Raw genomic sequence first — 18,072 nt, forward strand, 5'->3', positions numbered from 1 at the left:
CAAATGGGGGTCATAACTCATAATAGAATGAAATACTATACCATAAGCCTTCTTGCACGCTATCAGAACATGATAAATACATTTATTGATGTTTTAAACACAATTAGTGAGCAAAAAGGTACATACTGTAGACTACAACATCGTTTTTTAGTCCACTAGTCTATGAGCTCGCCTTACTACTATTACTACTAAACGACTAATAGCATAGTTTGAAACAATATTTCAATAAAAAATAATATAAATACTGTAGTATCGTATTATTTTAATATTATATTATCAGCTTGATAGAACTGAAAATCAATTCACCTGTTTCATAATAGTGCTGTTAGCTGTTTAGAATTCTCAATGTTGTGCGTGTTTATGCACTCTTATTCTGAAAGTTTTACTTTGAAAGTGACACTTCCGCTTCCTGTTTGCTTACGTTATATAATTATTAACTTTCTATGCAGCTGCAACCACGTGACCTAGAGGTGGCCGCGTCACTTCGGTTATGACACCTGGGCAAACAGGTGATTTGACCACATGCAAACTCAGTGTCTTTCAGTGACGTTCAGGCGGGGGGCAGGGGGCAGGGCCTAATCGGTCATGATGAAGAAAGCGAATAATGACAACATAAAACAAATATTAATATTTGTTCATTTCCTGCTCAAGCTGCCATGAGCATGCCTGCCCACTGTCAGACTGAGTGGGATCATGGCCTTGCCTGCCAGTTTGTGTTCGTGAGCATATCACCAATAATATCATGTTGCAGAAACATTTATTATACACCATGACTTTCTACAGTCCGTGTCAAGTCTTTAATGTAAATGTGACGTTATTGTTGCTAATCGGGCAGCAAAATACATAGAAATGTCACATGGGAGGGATGTGTGACAGATTGAACAGTATGCACTATGTGGGTGTAGCAAAAGTAATGTCTAATAATTGCCTTAATTCATAATCGCCTTAATACTCATTTGGTACCTATTTCATGCTTAAAATGTTAATTTTTAGTTGCAGCAGTAAGAGTACAGTCAAATGTTTCTGGCTTAATGTTATTGTAACAGAAAAAGCAAGAGTTATTGTAGTACTGGAGGGCTGCAGCAGGGGCGCTCTTAGAGCTTTTGGGTCATACTAAGGACACCTCGCTTCCTCCTCCTGAGTCATTACAAGCGTGGCTTGAGGAAAGATCATGTCCGTTTGTCCTGATGCAATAATTCCCCTTTTCAAGGGGTCTACACATGCTGCTGCATCCTGCTGCTGCATCCTGAAGGGGTCAGACGTGCATAAAAGCGGAAGGTGCTTGTCAATGGCATTCTTCCACAGCACGTTTTACAGCAGCAGCTCTAGCTAGCAGAAAGTCAAATGAATTCAAGATATTTCAAGATATTTTTATGCTCTACTGAATGAATGAAGGAATTTGACTGTCAAGTTGCAGTATTATATACCCAAACAAATCTTGTATCCAAAATTCTTCTGGAGAAGGAAAGGCTGCATGTACTTCATATAAAGATAAAAGGTAAGAGTTGAAATGTTTTCCAGTTAATACAAAAATAGGACTAAAAAGTATTTTAAAACAATTTGAAGACGTTTAAACAAAAGAGAATTATTCTCTTCTTTTTCTTGTTATCCTCTTAATGAGCAAGCATAAAAGAAAACCTCCAAAAGAGTCACCACCTCACCAGCCATGAACCTCACTGCACGTCACTGGTATGTTTTTACAATGTTTGGCAGAGTAAAGCGAATAAATGTGCATTTTGTTGAAATTCTATGCTCAGATTGTGTGAGTGTGCATGGTGTGTTGAATGAAGACATGAAATAATTGAAAACAAGACAACTGAACAGCAGTGAAAGCTTATCTTCTGTAGCAGACATAATAAATGTAGCAGATGAAACTAATGCATGTCTGTGTTCTTACACCATTATTCATCGTTTCACTGCCCTGTTTGTAAGCTATTTGTGAGAGTGAGTGTGAGCTTCAGAGCCAAGCCACTGGACTTCCAGGGCGATGGTGTCCGTTGGTGGATGGCGGCTTGCATGCACTAGTTCTGGGATGCCCTCCGTGGATCATAGCTAGGCATGCTTCCAGGCGGAACACTTAGCCGTTTTAGGCAGGGTGCTGCTCTGGAGGTCAGGAGAACCAAGAGGCCAGAGATACCTCGCCTGTCCGTCTTTGGACAGCGGCAGGGACACAGGGCGAGGTGCGGGGAGCCCCGGGAAGATGCAGGCATGTGTCAACAACATCATCAAGTCACAAGGTCCAATAACACCACCTACCCCCACATCCCCCTTTACAGCAACAGAGCAGGCTTTGTAATCGTGGTGGTATATTTATGGTGTTTACTGAATCATTGTGTACTTACACAGTTGGATGATGTTTTCTGTATTGACGAAATTCTTTCAGCATTTTACAATTTCATGACCATTTTTGAGTTCCAACAATATTTTAACTTTGGTTTTAGTATAAACTTTGCTTGCAAACCTGAGCGTGTTTATATTCGGCTCCACTGGATGAGCGAGACAGATTCAACAGCCACCTTTCTGTGCGTTTTTTGCTTGTTTCTTGAACTGTTTTCCCTTTATGATGGAGTATCTTAGTAATAAATTAAACAATTTCCACATGCGAGAACAACAAATGTATGCCCCATCTGTTTGAGCCCGTGACAACAGCGACCGGATGCTACGTCATGTGCAACAAGTCATTGACGATGCGAGTTTGTCAACGTAGGAGACATCCTGAAGAGTGAATGGCTACTCCTGAGTTTGTGTGTTTTGTAAATGTTCAAGTATCATTATCGTCAGTATGACAGCCACGAGTGGCTGCCTTTCAAGCAGCTCTGTGTGTTCTCCTGTTTGTGTCCTCTTTTAAGTAATATATTATATTCTATAGAAGCAGCATAGAAAATGGATGGATGGATATTTTTTGGTGAATTTCTCTTGGTGATGAATAAAATCTATCTATCTAAATAGCATCTGGCTGCTGCATAGACCACAATTGAATGGACACTTGTGTGTAGGCGTATTAGCTCCTCTTCATATTATATATATAATACTACATTATTTTTTCTATTTTGTTTATATGCATGTGAAGTGTGGACAATGAGTTTATTTCAGGTTGATGACAGGACCGTGTACTTGTTTGTTTTAGATACTAAAGCAATGGACCAAGTGTACGTCCTCTCCGTCCACAGATGATTCCAATCTGATGACTGTGTTTTCTGACCGGAACCACAGTGGGGTCAATATGTTTTTTTGTTATTATTATCAAAGGAGAGGGAACTCACAAAGTAAGAATTCCATTGCTCAGTGTTACCTCTATGTTTACTGTTGCACAGGCAAATAAACATCTTGTATCTCCATACACCAGCTTCAGTTTAATTTGTCAACAATAGTGAAATTCGTCACTGTTGTAGTGATGAATACTTTGATTAATACTTTCTTCATTGGATAGGTCTCAATGAGGGAGGGAGTCCTTTTTATATTACGTAACATTCTGTGTACCGTAACTATGGTGATGTAACTGACGACCAAAGTTGCCAAAGCCACTTTATTAGGAACACACCCTTCAGGCCATATTGTGCATATAGCATGCTAGAAACCTGCAAGGATACAACGCCGGGTCAGAGGTAAGCAACACACAGGCCTGTTCAAAATTTTGCTTTTTCTTTGGCTTTTTTGACATTGCATATGCAAGATGCCTTGTTATGCAGTTATTTGTGTTTACAGTGGTTAACCTCTTTTAACCCTTGTGTGACAAAGTAAGAATATTTGTCCTTTTTTGCATTTGTCAAATGTCTGTTTTTAAGGTTTCTTTCACTTTTTCTTTGGCTTATTTGACATCATAGCATACATGAGACGTTTCGTTATGCAGTTATTTGTGTTTTACAGTTAACTTTTTTTTTTTTTTTTTTTTTACAAATGTAAGAATGTTTGTCCCCATTTGCCTTTACAGGTTAACTTTTTTTTTTTTTTTTTTTTTTACAAATGTAAGAATGTTTGTCCCCATTTGCCTTTGTTAAGTGTTCAACTGTTTTGAAAGTTTATTTTTTTTCCTTGGCTTTTTTTGACACCATAGCACAAGGGTCACCAACCTGGTGCCCCCACGACCACATGAGGCGCCCGCAGGCCTGCTTTTCATTCAGGTTTTCAGTTAATAATGTGAGAACACTAGAAAGAAAAGAATTCTGAAACATAAAATGTGAGTGGTGGATACCAGCATTTTGTGAATGTTTTGGTAAAACAAGCATATTTGATCTGTTTGGGTTGAAATAAGGTATGAAAATCATTTCTACAAAAATGAGTAGCTCATGGCCATTTTCATTTTCTAAAAGTAGCTCTCGCAAGAAAAAACATTGGTGATCCCTGCCATAGCATATGCAAGACATGTTGTTACGCAGTTATTTCTGTTTTACAGGGGTTAACTTCTTTTATACATTTTCGTTAGTATTGCTTTTTCTTTGGCTTTTTTGACGCTGCATACGCACAACGTCTCGCAGTTTAGTGATTTGTGTTTTACAGTAGTTAACTTCCTTTCACACTTGTGCAACAAATAATGTTTGTCCCCTTTTGCTCTTCTTGAAGATGACAGAAGGGAACAACAGTGGCTAACAAGCTCATTTAATCTTCACTGAGGTTTGAAACTGAAATACTCACCAAGCGTGTCAGATGAAAACACCCTCGGGGCGATCACTTGGAACCCACACATTGCCCAAGGGCTGCACCAATGCAAGTGGCAATTAGTGAGCGATAATGAAATTAAGTGAAAATGTCCATACTGTAGGCACCAAGGCAACACAGGTCTCAAGCGTTGCTTAATAATCCTTCAGTCTTGTCTTTAGAAAGGACATCACACTGTATACAACCACAATTCTACGTTACATATAGGAATACAATGATAATAAATATGTGGACACTAAGTGATATAGTAAATAGAAAATGCGAAATCAAGATTGAGAAAAAATACACATAGAAAATATACTGCTCAAAAAAATTAAAGGAACACTTCAAAAACACATCAGATCTAAACTGGGGAAAAAATGATCTTGATTATCTTTCCTGATAATAATTGGGTGATGTATTAGTAACAAAATGATGCCACATAATTTGATAGAAATGAAAATGATCACCCTATAGAGGGGGGAAATCAAAGACACCCCAAAAATGAAAGTGAAAAAATGATGCAGCACACTGGTCCATTTTGCTAAAATGTCATTGTAGCAAAATGATTCTCAATAGTTTGTGTGGCCCCCACATGCTTGTACGCATGCCTGACAACGTCGCGGCATGCTCCTAATGAGACTACGGATGGTGTCCTGGGGGATCTCCTCCCAGATCTGGACCAGGGCATCAGTGAGCTCCTGGACAGTCTGAGGAGCAACCTGGCAGCGCCGGATGGACCTAAATATAATGTCCCAGAGGTGTTCTATTGGGTTTAGGTCAGGTGAACGTGGGGGCCAGTCAATGGTATCAATTCCTTCATCCTCCAGGAACTACCTGCATACACTAGCCACATGAGGTCGGGCATTGTCGTGGACCAGGAGGAACCCAGGTCCCACTGCACCAGCGTAGGTTCTGACAATGGGTCCAAGGATTTCATCCAGATACCTATTAGCAGTCAGGGTGCCATTATCTAACCTGTAGAGGTCTGTACGTCCTTCCAGGGATATGCCTCCCCAGACCATCACTGACCCACCACCAAACCGGTCATGCTGAATGATGTTGCAGGCAGCATAACGTTTTCCACGGCATCTCCAGACCCTTTCACGTCTGTCGCATGTGCTCAGGTTGAACTTGCTCTCATCAGTGAAGAGCACAGGGCACCAGTGGTGTAGTTGCCAATTCTGGTGGTCTATGGCAAATGCCAATCGAGCTCGACGGTGCTGGGCAGTGAGCACAGGGCACACTACAGGACATCGGGCCCTCAGGCCACCCTCATGGAGCCTGTTTCTGATGGTTTGGTCAGAAACATTCACACCAGTGGCCTGCTGGAGGTCATTTTGTAGGGCTCTGGCAGTGCTCATCCTGTTCCTCCTTGCACAAAGGAGCCGATACCGATCCTGCTGAGGGTTGAAGGACCTTCTACGGCCCTGTCCAGCTCTCCTGGAGTAACTACCTGTCTCCTGGAATCTCCTCCATGCGTCCAGGTACCGCAGCGATGCCCTGGTCCAGATCTGGGAGGAGATCCCCCAGGACACCATCTGTAGTCTCATTAGGAGCATGCCCCGACGTTGTCAGGCATGCGTACAAGCACGTGGGGGCCACACAAACTATTGAGAATCATTTTGAGTTGCTACAATGACATTTTAGCCAAATGGACCAGTGTGCTGCATCATTTTTTCACTTTCATTTTTGGGGTGTCTTTGATTTCCCCCCTCTATAGGGTGATCATTTTCATTTCTATCAAATTATGTGGCATCATTTTGTTACTAATACATCACCCACTTATTATCAGGAAAGATATTCAAGATCATGTTCCCCCCAGTTTAGATCTGATGTGTTTTCGAAGTGTTCCTTTAATTTTTTTGAGCAGTGTAGTATACACAATTACAGATTTTTTAATTTATTTACACTATTGTGAAACTGGATTAACCTGTTCAGACTGCATGGCCAGGAAGTTCATGAAACGTTAGGATTGTGCTTTAAAAAAAAACATAATAAGCATTTACAATTAACTGATGTAGTAATTGTATAATTATGTTATGTTTATGTCAAACTACAATGGCTATAAATTGGGTTATTTGGAATGTCTGCACATTTTTTTAAACCTCATCATACTGTATCACTGCACTGTGCCATTATTATCTTATGCACATTTATTAACAGCCTCTACTTTAGGTACATTTGAACTATCAAGTCATGCATATTGATGATTGTATGATTATTGTGTGATTTTAACGTACAGTGCAGTACAATGTTTTTTAGCATTATCCCTAAACAAAATAAATAAATAAATAATATGAAACATATCGATATCACCACGCTAGTATCGATTCGATCTTGTTACTACCCTTGGTATAGATACTGTCGACATTTGGAACGTGCAAGCCTGTTGTTTAAACTTCGTGTCTTCGTCTTTTTCCGTGCATCTCCGTAAAGCGAGTTGTTGCGCGTCCGTCTGAGTGGGGGGCAGGGGGGCTCCGAGCGATGATTGACAATAATGGCGACTCGTCGATTCTGAGTTGACTCTAGGGGGTGAGAACCATCTCTGGCCGACAAAAGGGAGCATCAGGTGAATGTTCCACGTCGCACACGATAGAAAAACACCCTAAACGAGGACATTCGCCCCAGCGGCTAAGACTGGGCTTCGGCAAATAGGGGTTTGTCTTGCTAGCTTCTAGTTAGCTCGCTACCTTGCTAAGTTGAAGGGGTTAGCATTGTTAAGTGTACGGCTCCGGGAAGAGGCGCAGTCAGCTTGCACAAACCTGGCTGAGCAAACAATGTCGCTACTTCACAAGCTTTTCGTCTCAATATGTGAATGAAGCGTGTGCTTGTCAAAGAAGACCCGTCCTCCGTCTGGCAGTGTGGCTAGAGGGCTAGCTTCGCTGGCTGGTGTTTCGACTCTGTTCGGACTTGCTCGGGCTTTGCATTCGGAACCTGCTCGCTGCTAGCCTGCTAGCTAGCTCACTTGGGCTAGCTTGCTAAGATTAATTAAAACATTTGCAGGAGCATAGCGATCTTTTGTCTTCTTCGTCAATGACCACCGGCAGGAACAACCGAGCCATGATGGAAGGAGTGGGAGCCAGAGTGGTCCGCGGACCCGACTGGAAGTGGGGCAAGCAGGACGGCGGAGAGGGACATGTTGGCACCGTCAGGAGTTTTGAAAGTCCCGAGGAGGTGGTGGTTGTCTGGGATAATGGAACGGCTGCAAACTACCGCTGCTCTGGAGCTTACGACGTGAGGATATTAGACAGTGCTCCGACAGGTAACTTCTTATACAATACACTTGCACCAAATAAGTTAACTGTAGGCGCCAATGATGACGTAGTTGTGTCTTTATGGGGCCTAGAAGGATGCAGACACTTGTAGTTAGACTGCTGCACTATAACGTCCACACCAGGGCTATTTAACTGAATAGTTCTGGGGGACACATTTTGTCATTATTTACATATTTTTACGATATTCTTATTTTGTATACAAGTATAATGGCAATGCAAGGCTCTGCCATAACACTAATCCACAATTTTTACTACACTAAATGGCTGAGTCATAAATAAAGATCCTCTATATCAGGTGTCTTAAAGGAAAACTGGGCTTTTTAAAAAAAAATTTGCCTATCATCCACAATCCTTATGTGAGACACGAACACATACGTCTTTCTCTTTTCTGTGCGTTCTAAAGATATAAAAACAGATCAAAAGAGACAGGTAATTGTAGCATGTATGGGACATACTTATTCCGCCTATAAAGTCGTCTGGAAAAAGTCTCCGAAGTCGCCAACAACACTCCATTTTATATACAATGTGACGTGCGTGTTAGCCAAGCCACAGCGACATTGTTGTTATGATTATTAACATTGTTACGCCGATCGAACTACGTTACTGGTGCATTGACACTTAGCCAGAACACACCCGAGTAGCCGCTAGCGACGAGCTTCACCACAGACTCGCCCACAGCCCGTCAGCGCCACGCTCACAATGCCTCAGACCACTACTACCAAAAGGTAATGCTACATATTCGAGATGCCGCCAGTGCTGTTGTGTTTTTGTTTGAGTTTGTTAATGCGAGGTGTAGGTGTTTGTCTCTATGCTGCTATGTGAAATCAATGCGTCGAGAAAGGAAGTTCCGGTAATGAACAAAATACGCAAATACTGTATTACATTTCATCATGAATGTACGTATTACTACACTGTTACAGCATGTATATAAAATCATAAGACATTGTTGGAGGTTTTTTTAATAGTGGTCTTTGTAGGCGGAGTAGGTGTGTCCCGTTACGTGTCTCCTGTTTACGTGTTACCTGTTTTTATATCGGTACAACACACAGTAAAGACAGACATATGTGTTCATGTCTCACACAAGGATTGTGAATGATGGGCAAAATTCCACAAAAAGTGCAGTTTTCCTTTAAATGAAAAATGAATAAAGTCCATTAATGCAATTTTTTCACAACGAAGGTTCGAACCTCATTTTTCCTTAAATTGCATCAAACAGATTGGCTCCTCATATGAATATGAAATGTAATGAAACCCTTCACATCACCCTAGTGTTTCAATGCAACACAATTATCTTGGCACCCAAATTTCATTTAAAAGAAAACAGGAACAAATCTCCCATAAATAATAAAAGGTTTGACAGTGCAAACAATGGATGAACACAAGAAGCTTATTTTTAAGTTAAATAATATGAAAAAAATCTCTGAAAAAATAATATGAAATAAAAACAATTTAATTAGCTTTTTCTTTAACAGAAAAGCTGCAACAGTACATCCTCTTAAAGTTTCAGATTTTCTTGTTATTGTAGCTGACATTGGGATTTGCCAGATTTTTTCACACAATTCCTTTTTTTGTTTACGTTTGAGTAAGGTCTCTGCAGCAGAAGCATTCCTTCACAACTCTTTTGTCAGTCATAGATTTTTTTGTTTTGCTGCAATATCCATACATATCCTTAGTGAAAACTAATTTGCATGTTGCTGTACTATAAATAAATGTGTTATGACTGTTGCAGATTTTTTATACTAGGCTCTAAGCGCCGTTATTTTCTGCGCTCTCACGTCAGACTTGGGCTGACGTGAGCTAGCCGGCTAGTATCTAGCCGGCTAGTGACTAGCTTCACCACACACTCGCCCACAGCGCGTCAGCGCTGTGCTCACAAGCCTCAGACGACTACCAAAAAGGTAAGGCTACATATGCTGCTGTGTTTTTATTTTTGAGTTTGGAAAAGTTAACGCTAGCTGTAGGCGTTAGTTTCTATGTTGGTATGTGAAATCAATGCGCCCAGGAAGGAAGTTCCGGTAATGCTTAAAAGGACCAAAGTATTCTCAGTATTACATGTTATCATGCAGTTTTCCTCTGCACTTTTTTGGGGAATTTTGACCATGATCCACAATCCTTATGTGAGACATGAACACACATGTCTCTCTTTTCATTTTAAAGATATAAAAAGTGACAACTCAGTAGTGCACGTAATGGTAAACACCTATGCCACCTACAAAGAACGCTATTAAAACACCTCCATCAATGTTTTATGGTTTTATATACATGCTGTGACCATGTAGTAACAAGTACATACAGTATTTTGCGTATTTCGGCCATTCTAAGCATTACCGGAACTTACTTGCTTGGCTCGTTGATTTCACATAGCAACGTCTTTGAAACGAACGCCTATAATGTACCTAGTGTTAACTTTTCCAAACTCAGAAATAAAAATACAGCATCAGTGGCGGCATTTTGGATATGTAGCCTTACCTTTTGGTAGTGGTCTGAGGCGTTGTGAGCGTGACAGTGATGCGCTATGGGCGAGTCTGTGGTGAAGCTAGTCGCTAGCCAGCTACATGTAGTAGCTCGCTGGTGTGTTCTGGCTAAGTGTCAATACGCCAGTAACGTAGTTCTATTGGCATAACAATGTTAATAATAATAATAATAATAACAATGTCGCTGTAGCTTGGTTAATATGCACGTCACCTTATATGTAAATTGAGCATTGCTGGTGCTTTTTGGAGCCTTTTTCAGACAACTTTATAGGAGGAATAAGTATGTCCCATACGTGCAGTAATGAGCTGTGTCTTTTTTTAATCTGTTTTTATATTTTTGAAACGCACAGAAAAGAGAGAAATAGGCGTTCCTGTCTCACATAAGGACTGTGGATGATGGGCAAAATAAAAAAAAAAGTGCAGTTATCCTTTAAGGAGCTACTGAAAAAATTTCTAGTCAAAGATACTCAATGACGGGAACATTGCTCTTTTTTTCCAGCATTTTTGCAGTCTGTCTCTAAAAACGGCAGTCAAAGATCCTCAACATGCCAAGAATGCGGCTGTTGTTAAGAAAGTACTGCAAAAATGCAAGTCAAAGATCGTCTTGACAGGAGTGCTCTACTGTAGGAATATTCTGCAAAAATGTTAGTCACGAAATGGTACTAAAGTGTAGCAAATCGTACGCATGTGCCCACTCACCAAAACAATGTCCTCGTCTTCCAGGCATCAAACATGATGGAACAATGTGTGACACCTGCCGTCAACAGCCTATCATCGGCATTCGCTGGAAATGTGCAGAGTGCACCAATTACGACCTCTGCACAACCTGTTACCATGGAGACAAACATCACCTGAGACACCGCTTCTACAGGATCACCACCCCGGGCAGCGAGAGGTTAGTTAATCCAAGTGTGCTTAAAGCTGGAGAGACACTTAGTCAGTCATGTAGTAACTAGCACGCCGGTGCTTATTATTATTATTATTATTATTATTATTATTATTATTATTATTTGAAGTTTGTGTGTGTTTAAGTGATATTTGAGATTCTTTAGTGTGCCTTTTCTCACAGGCAGACAGAATCTATGTCTGTGCTCCCAGCCCTTCAGTTGCCAGGCAACAAACCTGCCTTGCTTAAATCTCTTTGAAAATAATTTTTAGCTCGCCATTCCCATATACATGATTTCTCTGGTTGCAAAGGTTTTTTTTAATGTATATATTTTAAGTACATGTGCATTTATCAGCCAGTGTTACACTTTTAAATGTATGTTCTATAGTTATATTGTAAAATCAGTTACCAGTTAAGCATAAAATAAACACTGTAATCCCAGCCAAATGCAGTGAACTTCCAATCCCAAACACAGTCCATTCCAGGATACTGGGCAACCTCAATTTTCCTTTCGGAAGCAAGGGAGATACGTTCCTGAGTCAAACTGGCATGAAAACATTTTTCTACCTGTTTTAACAATTAGGTTAAAATTCTTAACTATGACACAAGTATAAGCAGACGTTAACCACTCATAACATTAACGGGTGAAAACAAAACATACCCTCTTGACTGTAATGACGATTTACTAACTGGAAATGTGAGTCACTGCACATAAAAACTTCCATATTTCAGTTCTAAACACACCTGACTGTCACGCATTTTGCAACGCCCAACCCTATGGGTGGCGATTGCTTCTCTTGTATCAAGCCAACATCCAAACACATGGCCGAACAGACGGCAGCCTTTTCACAGAGTACAGCTTCATTTCCCCCCAACCCCCAAGACAGATGGTGCACAAACCACAATGGCTACTGGAAGCCCCCCCCAAAAACGAGGTGGGGTGGGGTTGCTTCACTACATTAAATCCTTTCAGTCAAATTTGAGGAGGGAGTGGTTCAGGGCCAAGAATACGGTTTTTGGTCGGGTGGACCTCCAGCTGCCATGTTTATTTACCTTCAGGGGGTTTGCAACAGCACCCTTGCATTGCATTAAAGGATTTTAAATGCCAGAGACCACATTGTGACTACTTCAAAGGAAAGATGATATTTTTGCGAAATGCAACATGCTCTGAATTACAAAATTATAAAAATTGGCATACATTTTTATTTCATGGCTGTCACTCAACGGTGTCCCATAAACACATACATATCCATAATGTGTACACGTACACAAAAGCAGTCTCAGAGAAGTGACTGGCAATTTTGAGTCATTGTGTGGTTATGATAGGCCATGCATTCAATTATAAGCTAAACTTGGCCAAAATGCTATCATTATTTAACAACAAATATAACAAGTGCATGTGTTACACCGGCAGGGCTTATGTACTCAAAGCAGGAATAGGTAGGATATAATGGTGGCAATACGTTCAAATGTTGCACCTGGAGGAACCCGCTGCATATTGTCCATTGAATTTCTTTAGCTTTAGTAATTGCATGGAGTGCATGGGAAAGTGGAAAGGGAAAAACACAGTATCTCTCTTTGAACACATGGTCAGTTATTAAAGAGTACGCCCCAGAGGTGTACCAAATTCCCATGCAGTACGCATAAAAAAATCAGGGACATGAAGTGTTTCTTGTGCCATGCATTTATTCGGTAATCAAATACAAGCGAAAGGCGACCTTTTGCCACCAGTTTGGAGATCGAGGCACGCAGGGCACCTCCAAAAGCCCATGAAGTGTACATTAGCACCGCTGTGAAAGTCTAGTTCCGGAAGCTTGCAGGACACCTTCACAAGAGTGCGGACCAGCCTTTGGTTCGCGTGTGTCCTGACTTGCGATATTGTGAAGAAGACAGAGCCTGGAGACACTCTTTGCCTCCCCTGGTGCAATAGCTAAACAAGGGGTTTCCAAAGTGCAGACTGGTGGCCATTTGCGGACATGAACAAATAATTATACGATTACTTTAGCTAGTAATAACACACAGTTTTGTCTTTAAATATATGTGTAACTTTTTAAAAATCCTTTACAAAAAACAACTATAAATATCAAAGTGGCCCTCCGTATGCAGTCTGCGGATAGCCCTTACGTAAACAGAAAACGTAAAAGACAAGATAAAACAGAAACAGTGAGCTGGTTCAACTATAAGTCGAAACTATTAATGTTGCACTTCAGCCAATAAGTAACTTTCATTTACTAAAAGAAAATATTATTCACACTATTGAAATTATTACTGTTTATACGCAGCATTTTAAAGCACATGAAGCGGTAGGCAAGGCTGCCAGATGCTGGCTATTTATTTTTGTAGACCAAACATCGGGTGACCAGAGGAGATGTGGCGGTTAATTGAGTGTGTTAATTGGAGCATTTACAGTAAGTTTAAAAAAGCTTGCATATTCTGACAGATCTTGACAGGAGGTATGAAATTGTCCATAAGACCTCAAAAACTGAAGCAGTTTTTCTTCATCTGGGCAGAGTGCTTCTGGAGTCAAGGCGCAAGTCAAAGAAAATCACCGCCAGAGGGATCTTCACTGGTGGCCGGGTGGTGCGAGGCGTGGACTGGCAGTGGGAAGACCAGGATGGAGGCAACGGAAGGAGAGGAAAGGTAGCGTACCAACCGATAAGATACGAGCACACCTCTGTTTGTACTGTTTCCCATTCCATTTCCATTGAAAATGTGAGGATTGTGAAAATAGTTTGTATTGGTAAAGGAAGCTGTCAGGATAACAGCTGGAGGGGGACAGGAAGTCAGAGTCATATTGGGTTATTTTCACACCAGACTTTCAACCATTTCACATCATTTCACCACATAAACTTCAGAATGTGTTGATCCAAAAAGTAGCCCAAAAATGACCTCTTTGACTCAAGGCTCTAAAAAAAACAATAATAAAAAAGTAATTTCACTGTATAAATGGTGCCTGAAGCACCACAAATTAATTATTAATTAATAATAATTAATAATTACCATAATAATAACAAATTTTTTGGCCAGGTGGACTAAACAACATTATCATAGACGTGTCTTTGTCTGGCTCTATGTCTATGGTTACCATCATCTTATCCTCTTTGCCATTACGGGTACTCCTCTGTGGTTGTATCACCAAAAAATGTCCTACAAAATATCAAAAGAAAAAGAAAATTAGATTAAAGTAGATTAGTCTCACAACAAAATAAGCTGACATGTAACGAGTTTTTGTGTGACTTTAGAGGCCTTTCCATGAACATGTCAGTTTACATGTCAATAAAAGTGTACTACTTTGGGGGAGTTTGTAATTCATTACCATTGTTGTAATAATTGTTCTTTCCAAAAGCATCATTATGAAGTTGTCTAATTGACAGATGAGCTTGCCTCTGTCGTCCAATACTGCACTACATAGTAGTGTACTTTCTGAGCCCAGTGCCAATCATATTTTAAGAGCCCCTTTCAGCAATTTAAGACTTCATCTTGCCGTGTTATTTAATGACATATCTCATCACTATTTTATAGCGCTGGCAGCAGTATGCGCTCCACAAAAAACATTATGGCATGTCCTGCTGCTTAGATGTGCTGTTAGTTTAGCGGGAATATTACCTAGGCCCATTAATCAATTACCTCTGGAAGGGTCTGGAAAATAAATGTGTTTACTTAGGGTGCGTGTTTTAATGAATAAATTAATTCACTGTGGTGATGTTCATCTCGTGGCACATTCTCAATATTATCTGTGAGCAAGCAAGTGAATGCCAAGCTCAGCTTGTGGTTGTTTTGTTACTTAACCCTCACTATGACTTTCACTTTTATAATGCAGTTTATAAAAAAAAAACTTATTTAGAAGTTAGTCCTTAATTGACTCTTTATAATTGCTCCTCTTTTTCCTCAACAGGTGACCGAGATACAGGACTGGAGTGCAGCCAGCCCCCACAGCGCCGCCTACGTTCTCTGGGACAATGGGGCCAAGAACCTGTACCGGGTTGGCTTTGAAGGAATGGTGAGACACACACACACACACACACACACACACACACACACACACACACACACACACACACACACACACAAGCAAGCATCATCCTTCAATGCTTCAGCTGTCAGGTGGCCTACGTATTTGGCTATACTCCTTTTTTTTATGCTTTTCCACTGCAATGAGCTTTGGTGCTGGTGCAGATTCAGTTCAGTTGAACCAGTGTTGGCCGTGAACAGGCTCTACACCAGATTCATTTTGCATTGTCCTGGGGAGACGTGTCATTTCATCACAAGGGTCACGCCTCCATCAGGAAGTAACAAAAGGGAGATCAGCGTGAGCCACACAAGTTAAATAAGTTTATTTTGTCAAATGTCCGGATGAAAAGCATGCTTGGGGCAATCTTCTCTCATCTTCTGTCAGAATTTGGCAAACTACCAGGCAATTGATAATTAAAAAAATGGAATGACAATGGAAAACCAAAGCTCCGAAAACCTACTCTGAACCAGCTCTGAACCAGTCACAGTGGAAAAGGGGGAAACAGAACGCAAGGCTCAGCCTACCATTATCCAAGCAGCTGGAGGTCGAATCCATCTGCATGATAAAGGCACCCTGCTTTTTAAGGGTACAAAAGAGTGAACATGGAGGTCCATTTAGGCCCAGTCTACACACGAACGTTCTTGTTTTGTTTGTTTGTTTCTTTTTTTTGGCGGGTCGAAAAAACAATTGTATCCACACTATGCTGGATTAGTAAATAGTTGCATCTAGGTTAGATCAGGTTTCTTTATTAATACCCGCAGGTAAATTAGACACGCATACAACACCTCCAGTAAAAATACGTAAATAAGATTAAAAGATGTGAGTCCATTGCCATTATTGACGACGGGACATGCTGTTAAGAAAGACAGTCACTGCTGGGATAAAACTGCCCCTGTATCTCTCGGTTCTGCATTTTGGGACCGCCAGTCTCTGTCCTGATGGCAGATACTGGAGCAGGTGGTTCAAGAGGTGCAGGGGGTGCTGCATGATGCTAGAGCTCAGTCTCTGCAGCTGCTTGGTGTAAAGTGATTCCAAGCTCACCTGTGACTGTACAATCCGCTTGCCACACCATTTGACGATCTGATTGACGGCGGTCTTATTTTTCGCAGACATATTTTCCAAACCAAGACAGTAAACAGAAAGATAAAAGTGTGATAAAACATAATCATAAGACTCCTGTCATTGTTAAAAACAACCAGTTTCCTGAGACAGTGCAGGCGCTGGTTTCCCTTTTTACAGACCGCTTCACAATTGGCTTCACAGTTCAGCCCAGAATCAATGATTGTGCCCAGGTATTTGTACTGGGTCACCTGCTTCACAGTCTCTCCCTTGAATAGAGACTGCGTCAACGCTTTGGCTTTCTTTCCTAAAATCAATCACTTTCATTTTATTTACATTTAGCAGGAGAAAAGAGTCCTCACACTATTTCACGAAATCCTGTTCAATTGGTCCATGGCTATTTTCCTCATCCTGGAGCAGGCTCACAATTACGGAGTCTTCTGCATATTTCAGAATGAACCTGTTTTCATATTGGCTCTGCATCATGCTGATATACAATATGAAAAGTAAAGGTGACAAGACACACTGTGGTGAACCAGTAGAACTACAGACCGGGTCAGACAACACTCACACAATGAGATGTACAGTATTTAGAGATGCCCAGTATTGGCTTTCTTACGATATCCAATATACCGATATTGTCTAGCACTTCATTTCTGATACCGATACCGTCAACCGATACCGATATAAGCAGCAGCTCCTCCCTCAAACTAATGTCAGGTCACATCTTGTGTAATGAATGAACACATTATGCTTCTTTTTACCGTGATGCCGCTACATGCCTTTCGCTAATAAACACTGCAATAGGCAGTGTAAATTATAGAAAAAGTGCCATATTTTAAAAAGTATGTCGTGACAAAATGGTCATGGAAAAAAATCATGACCAAAAGTCAACTAAAATATGCTTTACTATCAACAAGTAAGACAGATTAGTGTTAACAAAAATAAAAATCCAATTAAGTGAGGCTGGCAATTATACAATTTGGAAAGCTGCACATATCTATGTGGCACAAACATCTGTAAAAGAACAAAGTAAAGTGCAACGTATGAAACTCTGGACTAATACAATTAGTAAAACTATAAACTGAGCTCCTTGAGCACGTCACGCATGAACAAAACACATTAGAAGTAGAGAGAAAAAGGAAAGAGAAGTTCATTTATAGAGCACAATTCATACACAAGGTCCATCAAAATCACTTCATAAAATCATTCCATAAAACATGAGATCATTACACAAAATTCCATAAATTAATTCCATAAAACATACGAACAAAAAAAAAAAGAAAGAAAGATGCCTTGCTTATTTTACAATGATTGCAAATGGCATAATTACAATCCAAAGGCGAAACTTGGAAAGCTTGTTGCTGTGTGGAGCATGGCATCACTTGTGTGCCAATATTGTCAGGAAAAAATGTATCCCAATATGAACCAAGATCTCATTTTTATTCCAATATCAGCCGATATTGGACATCCAAGGATATATTGTTAGATATTACACTAATTTGCTTTGTCACCTATAATACAAAGCTAAGAGGAGGACGTTTTGTTGAGATAGCTTAGCATATATTGACCTAGGTTCATTGGATTGATTTTAGCATGTGTAATGCACAAAATGCATTAAAGTGGCCCCCTGCATCCTTCAGTTTTTCTGCGCTCAACTCTCGCTGGGAAAAGTGTGGACACCCATAGTGTACACAATCAAAAGCTTGTTGCAGTAAGCGAGAAGAA

At 40.5% G+C, this 18,072-nt stretch overlaps 1 protein-coding gene across 6 annotated transcripts in view; it reads left to right on the forward strand.

Moving 5' to 3' along the window:
• The first annotated feature begins 7,006 nt into the window (after positions 1-7,006).
• Positions 7,007-18,072, forward strand: part of mib1 (MIB E3 ubiquitin protein ligase 1) — a 71,171-nt gene continuing 60,105 nt past the window's right edge. For 5 of the 6 annotated variants that reach the window (XM_054756035.1, XM_054756044.1, XM_054756053.1 and 2 more), the window contains exons 1-4: positions 7,007-7,900; positions 11,111-11,282; positions 13,784-13,913; positions 15,169-15,273. In XM_054756035.1, the coding sequence (XP_054612010.1) occupies positions 7,672-7,900; positions 11,111-11,282; positions 13,784-13,913; positions 15,169-15,273 (636 nt within the window). In that variant the 5' untranslated portion in view covers positions 7,007-7,671. The remainder of the gene's footprint in view (positions 7,901-11,110; positions 11,283-13,783; positions 13,914-15,168; positions 15,274-18,072) is intronic. The other variant, XM_054756079.1, reaches the window with a different exon arrangement.

This window comes from Dunckerocampus dactyliophorus, chromosome 2 (genome assembly GCF_027744805.1).
Source record: "Dunckerocampus dactyliophorus isolate RoL2022-P2 chromosome 2, RoL_Ddac_1.1, whole genome shotgun sequence".
Lineage (NCBI taxonomy): Eukaryota > Metazoa > Chordata > Actinopteri > Syngnathiformes > Syngnathidae > Dunckerocampus > Dunckerocampus dactyliophorus.